The sequence below is a fragment of the Stomoxys calcitrans genome, chromosome 2, assembly GCF_963082655.1.
Source record: "Stomoxys calcitrans chromosome 2, idStoCalc2.1, whole genome shotgun sequence".
Taxonomy (NCBI): domain Eukaryota; kingdom Metazoa; phylum Arthropoda; class Insecta; order Diptera; family Muscidae; genus Stomoxys; species Stomoxys calcitrans.
The window spans coordinates 55,659,169-55,678,273 of NC_081553.1; the positions used below are offsets into that span (position 1 = coordinate 55,659,169).

At 39.4% G+C, this 19,105-nt stretch overlaps 1 protein-coding gene across 1 annotated transcript; it reads right to left on the reverse strand.

Moving 5' to 3' along the window:
- Positions 1-5,020: 5,020 nt before the first annotated feature.
- On the reverse strand, positions 5,021-7,069 carry LOC106096230 (membrane metallo-endopeptidase-like 1). Its single transcript, XM_013263875.2, has one exon. It carries the CDS (start codon positions 7,004-7,006, stop codon positions 5,030-5,032), a length of 1,977 nt encoding a protein of 658 aa, XP_013119329.2. The 5' UTR covers positions 7,007-7,069; the 3' UTR covers positions 5,021-5,029.
- Positions 7,070-19,105: the final 12,036 nt, after the last annotated feature.

Consider the following 19,105-nt stretch of genomic DNA (forward strand, 5'->3'; position numbering starts at 1 on the left):
TGATACCTATATTGTCTCGATCGGTCCACTTTTGATTTTGGATGTAGTTTTTGGCATAAGGGGGAGGGTCCGTCCCCCTTCCGATACCGAAAAATTATGTAGCTTAGATTGCCTTCCAGACCAACCTATGCCAGATTCGTATGTCAGATTCGAAATCTACTCCCAAATACCTTTCGTTTGAGCTCCATATTGAAATGAACGTCTAATATGTCTGTTTGGGTGAGTTTCGGGGTTTGGACGGCCCAATGGGTACTTAAACTCAAATTTTAATATCATATTCGTATTCTACTTTCCAATACCTTTCAATTGATACCTATATTGTCTCGATCGGTCCACTTTTGATTTTGGATATAGTTTTTAGCATAAGGGGGAGGGTCCAATCCCCCTTCCAATATCGAAAAATTTCATAGCCTATGTTTCCTTCCAGACCACCCTACACAATATGCAAACATTTCGGAACAAACAAACAGAGTCCCATATATTCATGATTGGCTAATGTGCCCTTTTTGGGCGTTTTTGTGGGGGTCGAGTAACCCTCTATACTTCACATGAATTTGTATGCCAGATTTGTTATCTACTTCCGCATACTTTTCATTTGATACCCATATTGTCCTTTTGATTTTGGGTGGTGTATTTTGGGTAACGGTGGAGGGTCCGCCCCCCTTCCTTATCAATAAATTATAAAGCCTATTCCTACTTCCCGACCATATCCGTAATCTATTCCCAAATACCTTTCATTTGAGTCCCATATTGTCATGATCGTCAAATAAACCTATTTTAAGGGGTTTTGGGGCATGGACATGGACCCCACTTTTATTATGAAATTCGTACTCTACTCTTGAATACCTTTCATTTGAATCCCATATTGTCCCGATCGGTCCACTTTTATTTTTGGGGTAAGGGGAAGGGTCCGCCCCCTCCCGATATCAAAAAATTAGATAGCCTATGAATGAAAGATAACGACAGGTCATAACAATGAATACTCATGAATTCGAATATATTTGGGCAAGAATTAAAGATCTCATATCAAGAGATGGGTTTATCAGGTTAAAGGCAGATAAGAATCATACTTGACGCAGATGTTGAAGGTCATACTTCGTGTTGCAAATTTTCATACGAAATGAATAGGAATTGTGTCCTCTAGAGGCTTAAGAATTAAAATTGGCAGATCGGATTATATGGAAGCTATATCAGGTTAAGGACCGATGTGAATCACACTTGGCACAGATGTTGGAGGTCATAAAAGAAGCCGTTGTGCAAATTTTCATCGGTTAAGAATTGCGCCCTCTAGTGGTTCAAGAAGTCAAATCGGCAGATCGATTTATAAGGCAACTATATCAGGTTATTGATCGATTCGGATCACACTTAACACAGATGTTGGAAGTCATATAAAGGAAGTCGTTGAGAAAATTTTCATCTAAATCGGATAAGAATTGCGCCCTCTAGTGGCTTAAGAAGTCAAATCAGCAGATCGGCTTATATGGGAGTTATATTAGGTTATGGACCGATTGGGATCACATTTGACGCAAATGTTGGACGTCATAAAAGAAGTCGTACTGCAAGTTTTCATAAAAATCGGTTAAGAATTGCGCTCTCTAGTGACTCAAGAATTTAAATTGGGAGATCAGATTATGTGGGAGCTATATCAGGTTAAGGACCGATTCAGATCACACATAGCACATATGTTGGAGGTCATAAAAAAAGACGTCCTGCAAATTTTCATAAAAATCGGTTAGGAATTGCGCCCTCTAGTGGCTAAAGAAGTCACATCGGTTACATATACAAATAGGATAATAATTGCGCCCTCTAGAGGCTGAAGAAATCAAATCGAGAGATCGGATTGTATGGGAGCTATATCAGGTTAAAGATCGATGTGAATCATTGTTGACACAAATGTTGGTGGTAATAGGAGAATATGTCCTGCAAAATTTCAAACAAATCGGATTTGAACTGCGCCCTCTAGCGGCTCAAGAAGTCAAATCGTCAGATCGGTTTATATGGAAGCTATATTATTTTAAAGACCGATTCGAATCACACATCGCACAGATGTCGCACGTCATTAAGAAGCCGTACTGGAAATTTTCATAAAAATCGGTTAAGAATTGTGCCCTCTATTGACTCAAGAAGTCAAATCGGCAGATTGGTTTTATACAAATAGGACAATAATTGCGCCCTCTAGAGTGAGTATATATAACAAATGTCGGAGAATATATGACAAGTCGTTGTGCCAATTTTCATACAAATCGGTTAAGAATTACGCCCTCTAGTGGCACAAAAATTCAACTCGTCAGATCGGTTTACATGGGAGCTATGTCAGGCTATAGACCGATTTGAATCGTGATTAGCATGATTGATGGACGCCGCAGCAGAACATTCCGTGCGAATTTTCAGGCAAATCGAATAAGAACTTCGCCCTCTAGAGGCTGGAGAAGTCAAAGCGGCAGATCGGTTTGTATGGGCGCTATATCAAATTATGGATCGATGCGTATCGTAGTTGTCACAAATGTATGCATATGAGAGCTATATCAGGTTAAGGAAGGATTAGCCACAGATGTTGGAGGCCATTAAAGAAGCTGTCGGGCAAAATTTCATCCAAATCCGATAAGAGCTACGCCCTCTAGAGACATTAAACTGAACGTCGGGAGATCGGTTTATATGAGAGCCATATCAGTTTATGGACCTTTTCGGATCATACTTGGTACAGATGTTGATGATCATACAAGGTCGTGCAAAATTTCAACCAAATCGGATAGAGGTTCAATGCGGTTTCCAGGGAATCAAGATTTCAAATCGAGAGAACGGTCTATACGCCTATTATAGATCGGTTTATAGCCCATTTGCAATCCCAAACAACCTACATAAGTAAGAAGAATGTGTTCCAAATTTCAGATGGGTAACTTTCTTTGTCCGACAGTTATCGGGATTTCCACATGGATAACATTTCCACGGACATGGCTAGGTAAACTCAGACCTTAGAGACGACCAAGAATATTATACTCTATGGGGTGGCAGATGCATGTTTCGAGGAGCTTCAAACGGAATTACTAGATTAGTATACCCATATCCTTTGGTGGTGGATATAAAAAAGTAATGCCTTAATACTTGTTATACGATATTCTTCATCGCCTCGACAATCTTTGTCGATCTGGCCTTTTCGGTCCATCCGTTCCTCCATCTGTCCGTCGGTCAAAATCACTATGGTGGTCGAACACGTAAATCTAGGCGCTAAAAATGTTGCACAGATCCTTCTAATTAATGAAGGTAGTTAAAATTACAAATAGGTCATGTCGGTTCAGATTAGCTCTCATATAAAGTGGTCCTTTGACTTGACTTCTTGAACCCCTCAAAGACGCTATTTGTACCCGATTGGCCTGAAATTTAGCAGGTAGTGTTCTGTGACGAATTCCAATAAGTGTGCAATGTATGGTCAAAATCGGTCTATAATCTGATATAGCCCCCATATACACCTATCTCTTGATTAAACATCTTGAGCCCTTGCCAGACACAATTGTTTACCGATTGGGCTGAAATTTTGTACGAAATACTCCGTGAAATTGCTGAAAATTTTCACGTAATACCGATAGTGGTCAAAAACGTATGCTAGCCGCTCAAAATTTTGCATAGATACATTTTATTGATGTAGGTCATTAGGGATTGCAAATAGGCTATGTCCGTTCAGTTTGCTCGTATCTCCCATATCAAGTGGTCCTTCGACCTGATTTCTTTAAGCCCTATAAGACGCAATTATTATCCGATTGGGTTGAGATTTTGCACGTAGTATTCTATGATGACTGTCAACATGCGTGCTAAGTACCGTCTCCATCGGACCATAACCTGATGTAGCTCCCATATAAACCGATCAACCGATTTGACTTATTGAGCCCTTACAAGCCGTAATTTTTCTCTGATTTGGCTTAAATTTTGCTCATAGTCTTCTGTTATGATATCCAACAACTGTTTCAAGCTCGGTCCACATCGGTCTATAACCTGATATAGCTCCCATATAAACCGATCTACCGATTTGACTTCTTGAGCCCTTACAAGCCGCAATTTTTCTCTGATTTGGCTAAAATTTTGCACATGGTCTTCTGTTATGATATTCAACAACTGTTCCAAGTACAGTCCAAATCAGTCCATAACCTGATATAGCTCCCATATAAACCGATATCCCGATTAAACTTCTTGAGCCCTTACATGCAGCAATTTTTGTCCGATTCGGCTGAAATTTCGCACGCGATATTCTGTTATGACTTCCAACAACTGTGCCAAGTACAGTCCAAATCGGTCTAAACCCTGATATAGCTCCCATATAAACCCATCTACCGATTTGACATCTTGAGTCACTGTAAGCCGCAATTGTTGTCTCATTTATCTAAAATTTTGCACATAGTCTTCTGTAATGATATTCAACAACTGTGCCAAGTACGGTCCAAATCGGTCCATAACCTGATATAGCTCCCATTTAAACCAACCTTCCGATTTGAGATCTTGAGCTATTGGAAGTTGCAATTGTTGTCCGATTTAGCAGACATTTTTCATGGAGTTTTTTATTGTGACTTCCAATAACCGTGCCAAGTACGGTCCAAATCTGTCTATAACCTGATGTAGCTCCCTTGGAAACTGACCTTCTGATTTGACATATTGAGCCCCTAGCAAGTGCAGTTGTTATGACTGAGTTGGCTGAAATTTTGCACGGAGTGTTTTTTTATGACTTCCAACAAAAGTGCCGAGTACGGTGCAAATCGGTCTATAACCTCATATAGCTCTCATATAAATCAATCTTTCGATCAGACATCTTGATCCCCAGGAAGGTGCTTTCAACATCCATGGTTAGTATCGTCCACATCGGCCTATAACCATTCCCCCCAATAGAAGTTTTAAATTTTGACTGATTTTAGAGAAATTTTGTTCTGTAAAGTTCACATATGTGTGCAAATTTTTAGCAGAATACCAAAATTCGGCCCCTGGCCAAAAATGGCAACTTTTTTTTTATTGGTTTTCAGTTTCTATGGGTTTTTTATTTCAAAATTCAAAAGAAATCACACTTTTGCCTTGGATTCATGAACGATCCCAGGGGACACTGGAAGGCTTGGGAAAATGCCTGAATATTCGTCAAGGGTGCCCATGTTCTAAACTCATCCGGTGAATGTTTATCCGAGGCAGCAGCTTTGGCACGCAAAGGCTCAAAAGTATCGGCACACCATGTCTGGGCGTAATAGATGAAAAATATCTGATCCAGGGTATAGGGCAGATTTGGCAAAGTCTCCATATACAATTCCTCAGTAGTGCGTTGCTTATCCTCATGCCACTGCAGATAGGTATGATAGGCCAGAATTATGCCACCTATATCGGCGGCATTTTCCGATTGTGTGATATCCTGGGGCAGGTTAACACCTCCAAAGGTATAATTGTGATATTGGTGATAGAGACAAAGACGTCGCTGCTTGAATTCCATTTCAATATCCTCATCCCAATCGCCTATGTAGTTACCCAATTTATTGAATTTACGTCCTATGCCGGTGAAACCATGCAACACCTCATGACCCATTATAAAGCCCAAACGAGCCAAATTCAACACATGGGGATTCTGCTGAGAGTAGAAGTACTCATTGAGCAATACCGACACTGGCGTCACTATGGCATTCGAGAGGGGCATATAGAGCAAGGTGTTCATATTGAGGACATCGTCTATGTGATGGCTGAGTTGTAGTAGAGATTTTCTATTTTGCCCAGCCTTGAAGGAGTGCAGGGCTAGCAAGTTCTCTAAGAAGCTCTGCTGCAGACTAACATTTAAGCTGGCATACTTGGAGTTTAGATCTATCTCCCTGTACGAGGGCACCACCATCTTAAGCCAATGCAATTTTTCCAAGGCATATTCTCGGGCCTCATCATCGAACCATTTGAGATGACTTGATTCCAATAGCAATTGCAAATTCTCTTGGATTTTTAACCACACCTGAGTTACTTTCTCCTCAGTTTCACTTAAATTAAATTTGCGATAGGTGGTAAAACTTATGATATCCTTGAAATTTTCCTCCACTTTCTGAAGACACTGGGCAGGAGCCATTGAGGGATTGGGGGGCAATTGACGCATTAGCTCTCTAAACAAGCTGAGGTATATGTAGTTGGCCATAGCCTTTTTGGAGACACCCTGCAGCAAGGTGACAATAAATTTCATAAAATTTTCTTCGTAGGTAATATTTCCCTGGGGCTCGAAACCCAAAGAAATCCTCAATAACTTCTTAATGTCCAAGGCTGGATAATACCGGCCATGTAGCTCCTCTATATCGACTGCAGCAGAATGTCCTGTGGGGAAATTCTTTAACATTTTCTCCAAATTCGCAAAGGCCAAGGCCACTGCCTCAGCTTGTGGTTCAGTCATAGCCAAATAGGTTTGCAATTGCATTGACAGGGACTGGGACAATCCACTGGGGAAACGTTGCTTGGTCAACCATATGTCGTAGGCTGTGTGATCTTTGATATTGAGTTTCAACTCAAAGCCCAGTATGATGTTTATGCCATACCTATGGGAGATTTCAGCCACTGTGGCTAACCAATCGAAATTTTTCTCTTGCCATTCATCACCTTCCAGAGCGGGCATCTTCAACACCGTATCGATAATTTGCTTTAATCTTTCGCCATGCTTTTTCAACGGCCCCGAATGCAGACAAGAGCCATAGAAATATTTCGCCTTGCGCTCTGCTACAGTATCGGAGTATTCGAAATTGTTTAGCATTTGGGGTAGATATTTCTTAAAATCCGCTATGGCCATAGTAAATGCTGAGGTTTTGGTTTGCAGCAGTGAGGTGGGATGGTGAGTCTTCCAATTGCCACAGGTGAATTCGAAAAAATTCTCACAAGGATTAATGCTTTGATTCATATATTTGAGAATTTCCAGGGATTTTGCTTGGCGAGCAGCAAATATTTCTTGCATGGTTGCAGCAGCATGGCTTGGGATACAAGCGAGTATTAAAGCGAATATAATTTGGGGGATTTTTAACAGCATTCTTCGTTTTACTTTGGAAAATTTTGTTTTCTGCCGTTTTAGTTGTTTCAATATTTCACTTGAAGAGTGTCACCATCCAACTGAAGGCATTAGAAATAACAAATTGTCTTCTACGATTGGCTGGAAGTTCATAATGTTATCAAATCAAAGAGGCTGAGAGACTTTTAGTGAGAAAAAAAAAGTAAATGTGTGCTAAGTTCGGCCGGGCCGAATCTTGCCAAACCACAACCATGGATTCTGCTACAAATTAAAAAAAAAAAATTGTTGACAGGCATAGTTTTATTCTATTCTTTTTGGGTTGCCCAAAAAGTAATTGCGGATTTTTTAAAAGAAAGTAAATGCATTTTTAATAAAACTTAGAATGAACTTTAATCAAATATACTTTTTTTACACTTTTTTCTAAAGTAAGCTAAAAGAAACAGCAGATAACTGACAGAAGAAAGAATGCAATTACAGAGTTACAAGCTGTGAAAAAATTTGTCAACGCCGACTACATGAAAAATCCGCAATTAGTTTTTGGGCAACCCAATACATATCAAACTTCTGTTAAACCAGAATAAAATAAAGATTCTAGGAACCGAACAAGGAAATTAGTGAGACCGGTTTGTATGGGAGCTATTTAAGCAAGCAAAATTTCAGCCAAATCGGACAAAAATAGCGCGGTTTTAGGATTTAAGAAGTCAAATCGGCAGATCGGTCCATATGGGAGCCATACCAGGTTATGAACCGATTTGGACCATACTTGCCACAGTTGTTGGAAGTCATAACAGACCACCGCGGGCTAAATTTCTGCCAAATCGGACAAAAATTGCGGCTTCCAGGGGTTAAGATTTCAATTTGGGAGATCGGTTTATGTGGGAGCCATACCAGATTATTGACCGATTGGGATCGTACTTGCCACAGTTGTGGGAAGTCATAACAAAATGCTATGTGGGAAATTTCAGCCAAATCGGACAAAAATTGCGGCTTCCAGGGGCTAAAGATTTCAAATCGCCCGATCGGTTTATATGGGAGCGATGTCAGGTTATAGACCGATTAAGACCGCTCTTGGTACAGTTGTTGAAAGTCATAACAGAACACTATATACAAAATTGTAGCCCAATCGGATAAAAATTCCGGTTTCAAGGGGCTCAAGAAGTCAAATCAGGAGATCGGTTTATATGGGAGCTATATTCAAATCTGAACCGATATGGTCCATTGGTATTCCCCAAATGACCTACATTAGTATTAATCAACTGTGGAAATTTTCAATCGGCTAGCTTTACGCGTTCGACCGATATCGTGATTTCGACAGACGGACGGACGGGCGGGCAGGCTAGATCGACTCAGATTGTCGAGACGATCAAGAATATATATTGGGTTGCCCAAAAAGTAATTGCGGATTTTTTAAAAGAAAGTAAATGCATTTTTAATAAAACTTAGAATGAATTTTAATCAAATATACTTTTTTACACTTTTTTTCTAAAGCAAGCTAAAAGTAACAGCTGATAACTGACAGAAGAAAGAATGCAATTACAGAGTCACAAGCTGTGAAAAAATTTGTCAACGCCGACTATATGAAAAATCCGCAATTACTTTTTGGTCAACACAATATATACCTTATGGAGTTATAGACGAATATTTCGAAGTGTTACAAACGGAAACAATTGATTAGTATACCCTCATCTTATGGCGATGGGTTTAAAGAACTAGAAAAATATACCCTATATATATACCCTTCACCATGGATCGCATTTGTTGAGTTCTTTACCCGGGAACTCTTTTTGGGTCAGCAAAGAATAGAAGAAAATAATAGCATGGGAGAAGCCGTTGTACAAAATTTCATTCAAATCGGATGATAATTGCGCCCTCTAGAGGCTTATGAAGTCAACAAACCGGATCGGTTTATGTGGCAGCTATATCAGGTCATGGATCGATTTGAACCATATTTGGTACAGTTATTGGCAGTCATAACAAAACACGTCATGCAAAATCAGCTAAATTGGATAAGAATTGTGCTCTCTAGAGGCTCATGAAGTCAAGATCCCAGATCGCTTTATATGGCAGCTATATCAAAAAAATGGAACGATATGGCCCATTTACAATCCCAACCGACCTATACTAATAAGAATTATTTGTGCAAAATTTCAAGCGGCTAGCTTTACTTCTTAGAAAGTAAGCGAGCTTTCGACAGACAGACGGACGGATGGGCGGACATGGCTAGATCGACATCAATGATCATAGACGAATATTTCGAGGTGGTACAAACGGAATGAACCACTCTATTGTGGTGAGTATAAAGCAAAAACAAGTAAAATGGCGAACTTTGGATACCACCATCTCAGGTAAACCACGGTAAACCACTTTTCGACAAAATCCAGTGAAAAATGCATACCTTATGCCTCATAGCAGCTATATCGGAATATGGTCCGATTTGGACCAAATACTAATATAACAAAAACTTGGTCTTTTTAGTAGCTGTATCTTAAAATAAACCGATCTGAGCCATATACGACAGGGATGTCGAAAAGCCTAACATAAGTCACTGTCCCAAATTTCGGCGAAATCTCACAATATATGCGCCTTTTATGGACCCAAAACCTTAAATCGAGGGATCGGTCTATATGGCAGCTATATTGAAATCTGGACCGATTTGGGCCAAGTTGCAGAAAAATCTCGAAGAGCCTTACACAACTCACTGTTCCAAATTTCAGCGAAATCGCACAATAAATGCGCCTTTTATGGGCCCAAAACCTTAAATGGAGAGATCGGTCTATATGGCAGCTATATCCAAATATGGACCGATCTGGGCCAACTTGAAGAAGGATGTCGACTGGCCTAACACAACCCAAATTTTGGCAAAATCGCACAATAAATGTGGCTTTTATGGGCCTAAGACCCTTAATCGGCGGATCGGTCTATATGGCAGCTATATCTAAATCTGGACCTATCTGAGCCAAATTGAAGAAACATCTCGAAGGGCGTGACACAACTTACTGTCCGAAATTTCAGCAAAGTCGGATAATAAATTTGGCTTTTATGGGCCTAAGACCCTAAATCGGCGGATCGGTCTATATGGCAACTATATCTAAATATGAACCTATCTGAGCAAAATTGAAAAAAGATCTCGAAGGGCCTGACACAACTTACTGTTCCGAAATTTCAGCAAAATCGGATAATAAATTTGGCTTTTATGGGCCTAAGACCCTAAATCGGCGGATCGGTCTATATGGCAGCTATATCTAAATCTGGACCGACCTGAGCCAAATTGACGAAGGATTTCGAAGGGCCTAACACAACTCACTGTCCCGAATTTCAGCAAAATCGGATAATAAATGTGGCTTTTATGGGCCTAAGACCCCAAATCGCCGGATCGGTCTATATGGCAGCTATACCAAGGAATAGTACGATATAGCCCATCTTCGATGTTGGAAATGAAAACAGAAGTCCTTTTGCCAAATTTTATGAAAATTAAGGCTTCTAGGGGGCCAAGAAATCAAATCCGGGAACCGGTTTATATACGAAATTTTAGCCGAACTGGAAGAAAATTTAAGGCTTCTAGATGCTTATGAAGTCAAATCGGGAGATTGGTTTTTATGGGGACTATATCAGTTTATAGACCAACCTGAGTCGATCTAGCCATGTCCGTCCGTACATCTATCTGTCTGTGGAAAGCACGCTAACTTTCGAAGGAGTTAAGCTAGACAAATACTTCTTATTAGTGTACTTCAGTTGGGATTGTAAATGGGCCAAATGGGTCCATATTTTTATATAGCTGCCATATAAACCGATCTTGGGTCCCGGCTTCTTGAGCCTCTAGAGGAAGCAATTCCTATTCGATTTGGCTCGTGGGGTTTTGGTATCACTTTCAATAACTGTACTAAGTATGGTTCAAATCGGCTCATTACCTGATATAGCTGTCGTATGAACCCATCTGCATATTAGACTTCTTGAGCTTAGAGGGCTCAATTCTTATCCCAATTGGCTGAAATTTTACATATGTCCTTTTGGCATGGCTTTCAACAACTTTGCCGAGTATGATCTAAATCGGTTGATAACCTGATATAGCTGCCGTATAAACCCAATTTGACACTCTTCGCCACTGGAGGGGGACTATTTTTACTCGATTTGCCTGAAATTTTGAAGGAGGTGGGAATAAGCTTTTACACGGCAAAATACCTCACAAATGTCACCACCATTAGGAGAGTTTAACCATCGCTCATAATTTTTTTTCTGATGTTCTTGCCTGGATTTGAATTAAGGCGTTCAGCGCTCCGAAGATTTGGCAGGCCCAACAAATTTTCGTAATATCGATGTGACCAACTTAAGTCTCATGCCAAAAGGCGTCCGGGCGTCCTAGGGCCTTAAACTTATGCACACTATCTCGATAACACCTCAGTTCAATAGAAGAGATATCTCTACCCGTTCTTTCACGGCATAGTTTTTAATAGTTTTTTTTCCATTTTCTCCCACTATGCGACTTTTTTTAAGCAATGAGTTTTTATGCCCACCTCTATACGATGGGGGTATACTTATCAAGTCATTCCGCTTGTAACACCTCGATATATTCGTCTAAAACCCCATAAGGTATATATATTCTTGATCGTCTTGCTATTCTGAGTCAATCTAGCCATGTCCCTCAGTCCGTCCTTCTATTTGTCGAAATCACGATTGCGGTCGAACGGGTAAAGCTATTCAATTGAACTTTTGCATGGATACTTAATATCGATGTGGATCGTTGGGGATTGCAAATGGGCCATATCGGTTCATATTTAGATATAGCTCCCATATAAACCGATCTCCAGATTTGACTTCTTGAACCCCTGAAAGCCGTAATTTTCATCCGATTTGGCTGAAATTTTTTCACATATTGTTCCGTTGTGACTTTCAACAACTGTGGCAAGTACGGTCCGAATCGGTTTATAACCTGATATAGCTCTTGTATAAACCTATCTGCCGATTTGACTTCTTGAGTTCTTACAAACAGCAGTTTTTGTCCGATTTGGCTGGCATGCGGTGTTTGGTCACAACTTCCAACAACTGTGCGGTCCAAATCAGTATATAACCTGATATAGCTCCCATATAAACCGGTCTCTCGATTCTCCTCGGTCGGTTCCTAAAAGCTTCAATTTTTGCTGGTTTGGCAGAAGTTTGGTATATAGAATAAAATTATGTCCTCCAACTAAATTTATTTTGTATAAAATTTTAGCAGAATCATTGACGGTGGGTTCCCCAGATTCGGTCCTGCCGAACTTAGCACGCTTTTACTAGTTTGATCGGACTTCCAACTCAGATCGGACATCCGACTCAGATCGGACATCCAACTCAGATCGGTCATCCGACTTAGATCGAACATCCGACTCAGATCGGACTTTCAACTCAGATCGGACATCCGACTCAGATCGGACTTTCAACTCAGATCGGACATCCGACGCAGATCGGGCATCCGACTCAGATCGGACATCCGACTCAGAACGGACATCCGACTCCGATCGGAAATCTGACCCATATATGGTCCACATCGGGCTATATTTGGATATAGCCGTTATATAGACCCATATGCCGATTAAGAGTCATAAGCCTATAAAAAATGCATTTATTACGCTGCTTCCGCCTCCAATCATCCGACAAGTATATTATCCATAACGGACCTTATTTAAATATAGCCGCCATATATACCGTTGTTCCAGTTTAGGTCTTATTCCCATATTAAACGGATTTATTGCCCGATTTCGCAGAAACTGTGACTTGTATAGCCTCTTTTTTTTTAAAGGGTACTAAAACTAACCCTTTCTTTGAGAAAGGGTACTAAAACTACACTTTCCTTTGAGAAAGGGTACTAAAACTACCCTTTCCATTGAGGAAGGGTACTAAAACTACCCTTTACTTTGGGAAAGCGTACTAAAACTACCCTCTCCATGGAAAAAGGGTACCAAATCTACCTCTTCCTTGGAAAAAGGGTACCAAATATACACTAAAACTAGCCCTTCCTTTGAGAAAGGGTACTAAAACTAAACTTTCCCTTGAGAAAGGGTACTAAAACTACCCTTTACTTTGGGAAAGGGTACTAAAACTACCCTCTCCTTAGAAAAAGGGTACCAAATCTACCTCTTCCTTGGAAAAAGGGTACCAAATATACACTTTAATTTGGGAAAGGGAACTTAAACTACCTTTTCAATTTTGTACCAAAACTACCAAGGCTTCTTAAACTACCCTTTCTTCTGGGAAAAGGTACTAAAACTACCCTTTATTTGGTTAAACTGAAACTACTCTTTCTTTGGGAAAGGGTACTAAAACTACACTTTTTTGGGAAAGGGTACTAAAACTACCCTTTCCTATGGGAAATGGTATTTAAAATACCCTTTCCCTTGGGAAAGGGTACTTAAACTACACTTTCTTTAGAAAGGGTACTAAAACTACACTTTCTTTCAGAAGTGGTTCTAAAACTTCATTTTCTTTGGGAAAGGGTACTAAAACTACACTTTCTTTGGGAAAGGGTACTAAAATTACACTTTCCTTTAGGGAAGTGTACTGAAACTACATTTTCCTCATAAGCAGGGTACGAAAACTAAACTTTTCTTTGGGAAAGGTTTTTAAAACTACCCCTTCCCAAAGGATTGAGTACTAAAACTAAATTTTCCAAAAGGAAAGGGTACTAAAACTACCCTTTCCCAAAAGTAAGGGTACTAAAACTACCCTTTCCCAAAGGGAAGGGTACTAAAATTACCCTTTCGCAAACGGAAGAGTACTAAAGTTACCCTTTCCCAAAGGGAGGGGTACTAAAACTACCCTTTCCCAAAGGCAAGGGTACTAATGCTACCCTTTTCTATAGGAAAGACTACTAAAACTATTCTTTACCAAGGGATAGGGTACTAAAACTACACTCTCACAAAGGAAAGGGTACTAAAGCTACCCTTTCACAAAGGACAGGGTAGTTTTAGTACTCTTTGCTGCTCAAATTTGATATAACTATGGACATGGCGGTGGACTTGTAATAAAATATGATGATAAACATATCCTTGGTGTTGGGTATCCAATGTTCGACACGTCCGAACCTAATACCTTTTTACTTGTTATTTGTTCTCTTATGCTCATGGAGATCTTTGTTGCCTTCAAAGGTGAAATAAGGGTGTATTTCAGCTGGATTTCTAAAAATTTAAAGTTTTTAAAACCAATTTGCCACCTTTGTTTAATATGGTAATATCTTTAGCAAAATACACAAGTAAGAGAGCTAAGTTCGACCGGGCCGAATCTTATATACCCTCCACCATGGATCGCATTTGTCGAGTTCTATGCGCGGTATTTCTTTTTAGGCAAACAAAGATTATTGAATAAGAACTGTTATGCTATTAGAGCTATATCAAGTTATGATCCGATTCGGATCATAAATGAATGCTGAACATTAAAGAAGTAATTGTGTAATATTTCAGTTCATTCGGATAAGAATTACGCCTTGTAGGGGCTCAAGAAGCAACATCGGGAGGTAGGTTTATATGGGAGCTGTATCAAGCTATTGATCGATTTAGACCATATTAGACACGTATGTTGAAGGTCATAAGAGACGCCGTTGTACGAAATTTCTGCCAAATCGAATGAGAATTGCGCCCTCTAGAGGCTCAAGAAGTCAAGATCCCATATCGGTTATATGACAGCTATATCAGGTTATGTACCGATTTACGCCATACTTAACACATTTACTGGAAGGCATAACAAAACACCTCATGCCAAATTTCAGCCAAATCGGATGAGAATTGCGCGCTCTATTGGCTCAAGAAGTCAAGATCCAAGATCGGTTTATATGACAGCTTTACAGGATTATGAACCGATTTGAACTATACTTAGCACAGTTGTCAGAAGTGATACCAAAACACCACGTGCAAAATTTCAGTTAAATCGGACGAGAATTGCGTCCTCTAGAGGCTCAAGAAGTCAAGACCCAAGATCGGTTTATATGGCAGCTATATCAAAACATGGACCGATTTGGCCCATTTGCAATCCCATTCGACCTATACTAATAAGAAGTATTTGTGCAAAATTTCAAGAGCCTAGCTTTACTCCTTTGAAAGTTAGCGTGCTTTCGACAGACAGACGGACGGAAATGGCTAGATCGACTTAAAATGACATGACGATCAAGAATGGGGGTCTCAGACGCATATTTCGTGGTGTTACAAACAGAATGACGAAATTAGTATACCCCCCACCCCATGGTGGTATAAAAATAAAATAGAATCAATGAACTTTGCTGCTTTGTTCTTAGTATCAAGTTTTTGCTTAAATGTGATAATTTTATTATACCCTCCACTGTAGGATGGGAGTATACTAATTTCGTCATTCTGTTTGCAACTCCTCGAAATATTCGTCTAAGACCCCATAAAGTATATATATTCTTGATCGTCGTGACATTTTAAGTCGAACTAGCCATGTCCGTCCCTCTGTCCGCCCGTCCGTCTGTCTGTCGGAAGCACGCTTACTTTCGAAGGAGTAAAGCTAGCCGCTTGAAATTTTGCACAAATACTTCTTATTTGTGTAGGTCGGTTGGGATTGTAAATGGGCTATATCGGTCCACCTTTTGATACAGCTGCCATATAAACCGATCTGGGATCTTGACTTCTTAAGCCTCTACAGGGAGCAATTCCTATCCGATTTGGCTGAAATTTTGCATGAGGTGTTTTCTTATGACTTCCAACAACTGTGCTTAGTATGGTTTTAATCGGTCCATAACCTGATATAGCTGCCATATAAACCGATCTGGGGTCTTGACTTCTTCAGCCTCTAGAGGGCACAATTCTTATACGATTTGACTGAAATTTTGCATGAGGTGTTTTGTTATGACTATCAACAACTGTGCTGAGTATGGTTTTAATCGGTCCATAACCTGATATAGCTGCCATATAAACCGATCTGGGGTCTTGACTTCTTGAGCCGCTAGATGGCGCAATTATTACCCGATTTGGCTGAAATTTTGAATGAGGTGTTTTTTAATGACTTCCAACAACTGTGTTCAGTATGGTTTTAATCGGTCCTTAACCTGATATAGCTGCCATATAAACCGATCTGGGGTCTTGACTTCTTGAGCCGCTAGAGGGCACAATTCTTATACGATTTGGCTAAAATTTTGCATGACGTGTTATTTAATGACTTTCAACAACTGTGCTAAGAATATTTCAAATCGGTTCATAACCTGATATAGCTTCCATATAAACCGATCTGGGGTCTTGACTTCTTCAGCCACTAGAGGACGCAATTATTATCCGATTTGGCTGAAATATTTCATGAGGTGTTTTAAAGGGTGATTTTTTTGAGGTTAGGATTTTCATGCATTAGTATTTGACAGATCACGTGGGATTTCAGACATGGTGTCAAAGAGAAAGATGCTCAGTATGCTTTGACATTTCATCATGAATAGACTTACTAACGAGCAACGCTTGCAAATCATTGAATTTTATTACCAAAATCAGTGTTCGGTTCGAAATGTGTTCATTCACCGTAACGTTGCGTCCAACAGCATCTTTGAAAAAATACGGTCCAATGATTCCACCAGCGTACAAACCACACCAAACAGTGCATTTTTCGGGATGCATGGGCAGTTCTTGAACGGCTTCTGGTTGCTCTTCACTCCAAATGCGGCAATTTTGCTTATTTACGTAGCCATTCAACCAGAAATGAGCCTCATCGCTGAACAAAATTTGTCAAAATTTGAACACATTTCGAACCGAACACTGATTTTTGTAATAAAATTCAATGATTTGCAAGCGTTGCTCGTTAGTAAGTCTATTCATGATGAAATGTCAAAGCATACTGAGCATCTTTCTCTTTGACACCATGTCTGAAATCCCACGTGATCTGTCAAATACTAATGCATGAAAATCCTAACCTCAAAAAAATCACCCTTTATTATGACTTCTAACAACTGTATTAAGAATGGTTCAAATCGGTCCATAACCTGATATAGCTGCCATATAAACCGATCTGGGGTCTTGACTTCTTCAGCCACTAGAGGACGCAATTCCTATCCGATTTGGCTGAAATTTTGCATGAGGTGTTTATTTATGACTTAAAACTTTTAATCTGTCCATAACTTGATAAAGCAGCCATATAAACCGATCTGGGGTCTTGACTTCTTCAGCCACCAGAGGACGCAATTCTTATCCGATTTGGTTGAAAATTTGAATGAGGTGTTTTGTTATGACTTCCAACAAGTGTGCTGAGTGTGGTTTTAATCGGTCCATAACCTGATATAGCTGCCATATAAACCGATCTGTGGTCTTGACTTCTTGAGCCTCTAGAGGGCGCAATTATTATCCGATTTGGCTGAAATTTTGCATGACGTGTTTTGTTAAGACTTTCAACAACTGTGCTAAGAATAGTTCAAATCGGTTCATAACCTGATATAGCTTCCATATAAACCGATCTGGGGTCTTGATTCTTTGAGTCACTAGAGGTCGCAATTATTATCCGATTTGGCTGAAATTTTGTACAACAGCTTCTCTTATGACTTTTAACATACGTATTGAAAATGACATCAATCGGTTTTTAGGCTAATGCAGCTCCCCTATAAACCCATCTCCCTATTTTTCTTCTTCAGCCTCCAAAGTGCGCAATTCTTACTAGATTTGGCTTAAATTTTACACAATGACTTCTACTATGGTCTCCAATATTCAGTTCAATTATGGTCCGAAATGAACCATAACTTGATATAGCTCCAATAGCATAACAGTTCTTATTCAATATTCTATGTTTGTCTAAAAAGAGATGCCGCGCATAGAACTCGACAAATGCGATTCATGGTGAAGGGTATATAAGATTCGGCCCGGCCGAGCTTAGCACGCTTTTACTTGTTAATAATATATTCGGTTTCAATGTGTGACACTTTCTAATTGGTCTGCTACCTACTAAACATTCATAAATATTCAAAATATCTAAGCCCACAAACACTTTGGCCAAATTCGTGCAGAACAAACTCACGTTTGGGCCAAGTATTGTTGAATATTTCCATTTCATGCATAAACATTTCCATATCACACATAAATATTTATTTTCACTCACCGTTCCACTCTTATGTTCCACAACACACACAGTAGCCGTTAACCCTTATGTCATTTATATGGGGATTTAAGATTAATTGTCACTTATTGTCCATTCATCTTTTTGTGTGTTTTTGTTCAGGAGGCAGGCGGGTGGGATATTGGAATTTGGTAAAAAGTGTATCGCTCGCGTGATTTGTGTCCAATAATAGCATTAACCTCCAGTCAAGTTTGAAAATAAATACCAACAACTCGCATGGCATTGTAACGCCATATCATTAACATTCGAATCGAATTAAATTATTATGAGCAGATTGAAGGGCTGAGGGCATGAATGTGGCCCGCAATACAAAAACAATTGAATTAAACTTTCTTTGTGAATCAATAATTTATTTTTTTTTTATTTAAGTTTTGTTTTCTGTTTGTTTGTTGTGTGGACCAATTAAATAAAACATCAGAGAAAGAGTCATTTGAGATATTTATAAATTCTAGAGAATCAATTCATTTTCAGAAATGACTCACTTGTTAATGGTCAGTAGGAGAATTAGCAATTGAGTTTAGATAGTAAATTACAGGGGATTATCTAGCAAGCAACTTTAAATTCGTTTATTGTTATCGTAGTTTTTCTTGGAAATTTGGTAAGCTTTATATCATAAGACAATATTCTTAAAATGTTTTTGTTAAAAGGTTAGGGTTTAGTCTGCGTGCATGTTCTTAAACAATGAATTTAAATTTTAGAAACATGTTAAACAAGTAAAAAGGCTTTAAGTTCGCTCGAGCCGAACTTTGGATACCTACCACCTCGGGTATATATGTAAACCACCTTTCATCAAAATCCGGTGAAAATTGCATACCTTATGTCCCATAGCAGTTATCGAAATATGTTCCGATTTGGACCAAACACTAATAAGTGCAAGTCATTGTTGAATGGTGTAGAACAAAATATTGATCTTTTTAGTAGCTATATCTAAAAATAAACCGATCTGAACCATATAGGACACGGATGTCGAAAAGTCTAACATAAGCCACTGTGTCAAATTTTAGTGAAATCGGATAATAAATGCGCCTTTTACGGGGCCAAGACTTTAAATCGAGA

Bases quoted from the DNA above. Each gene is read 5' to 3' on its own strand.
- LOC106096230 (XM_013263875.2), bottom strand. From the start codon at position 7,006: ATGCTGTTAAAAATCCCCCAAATTATATTCGCTTTAATACTCGCTTGT.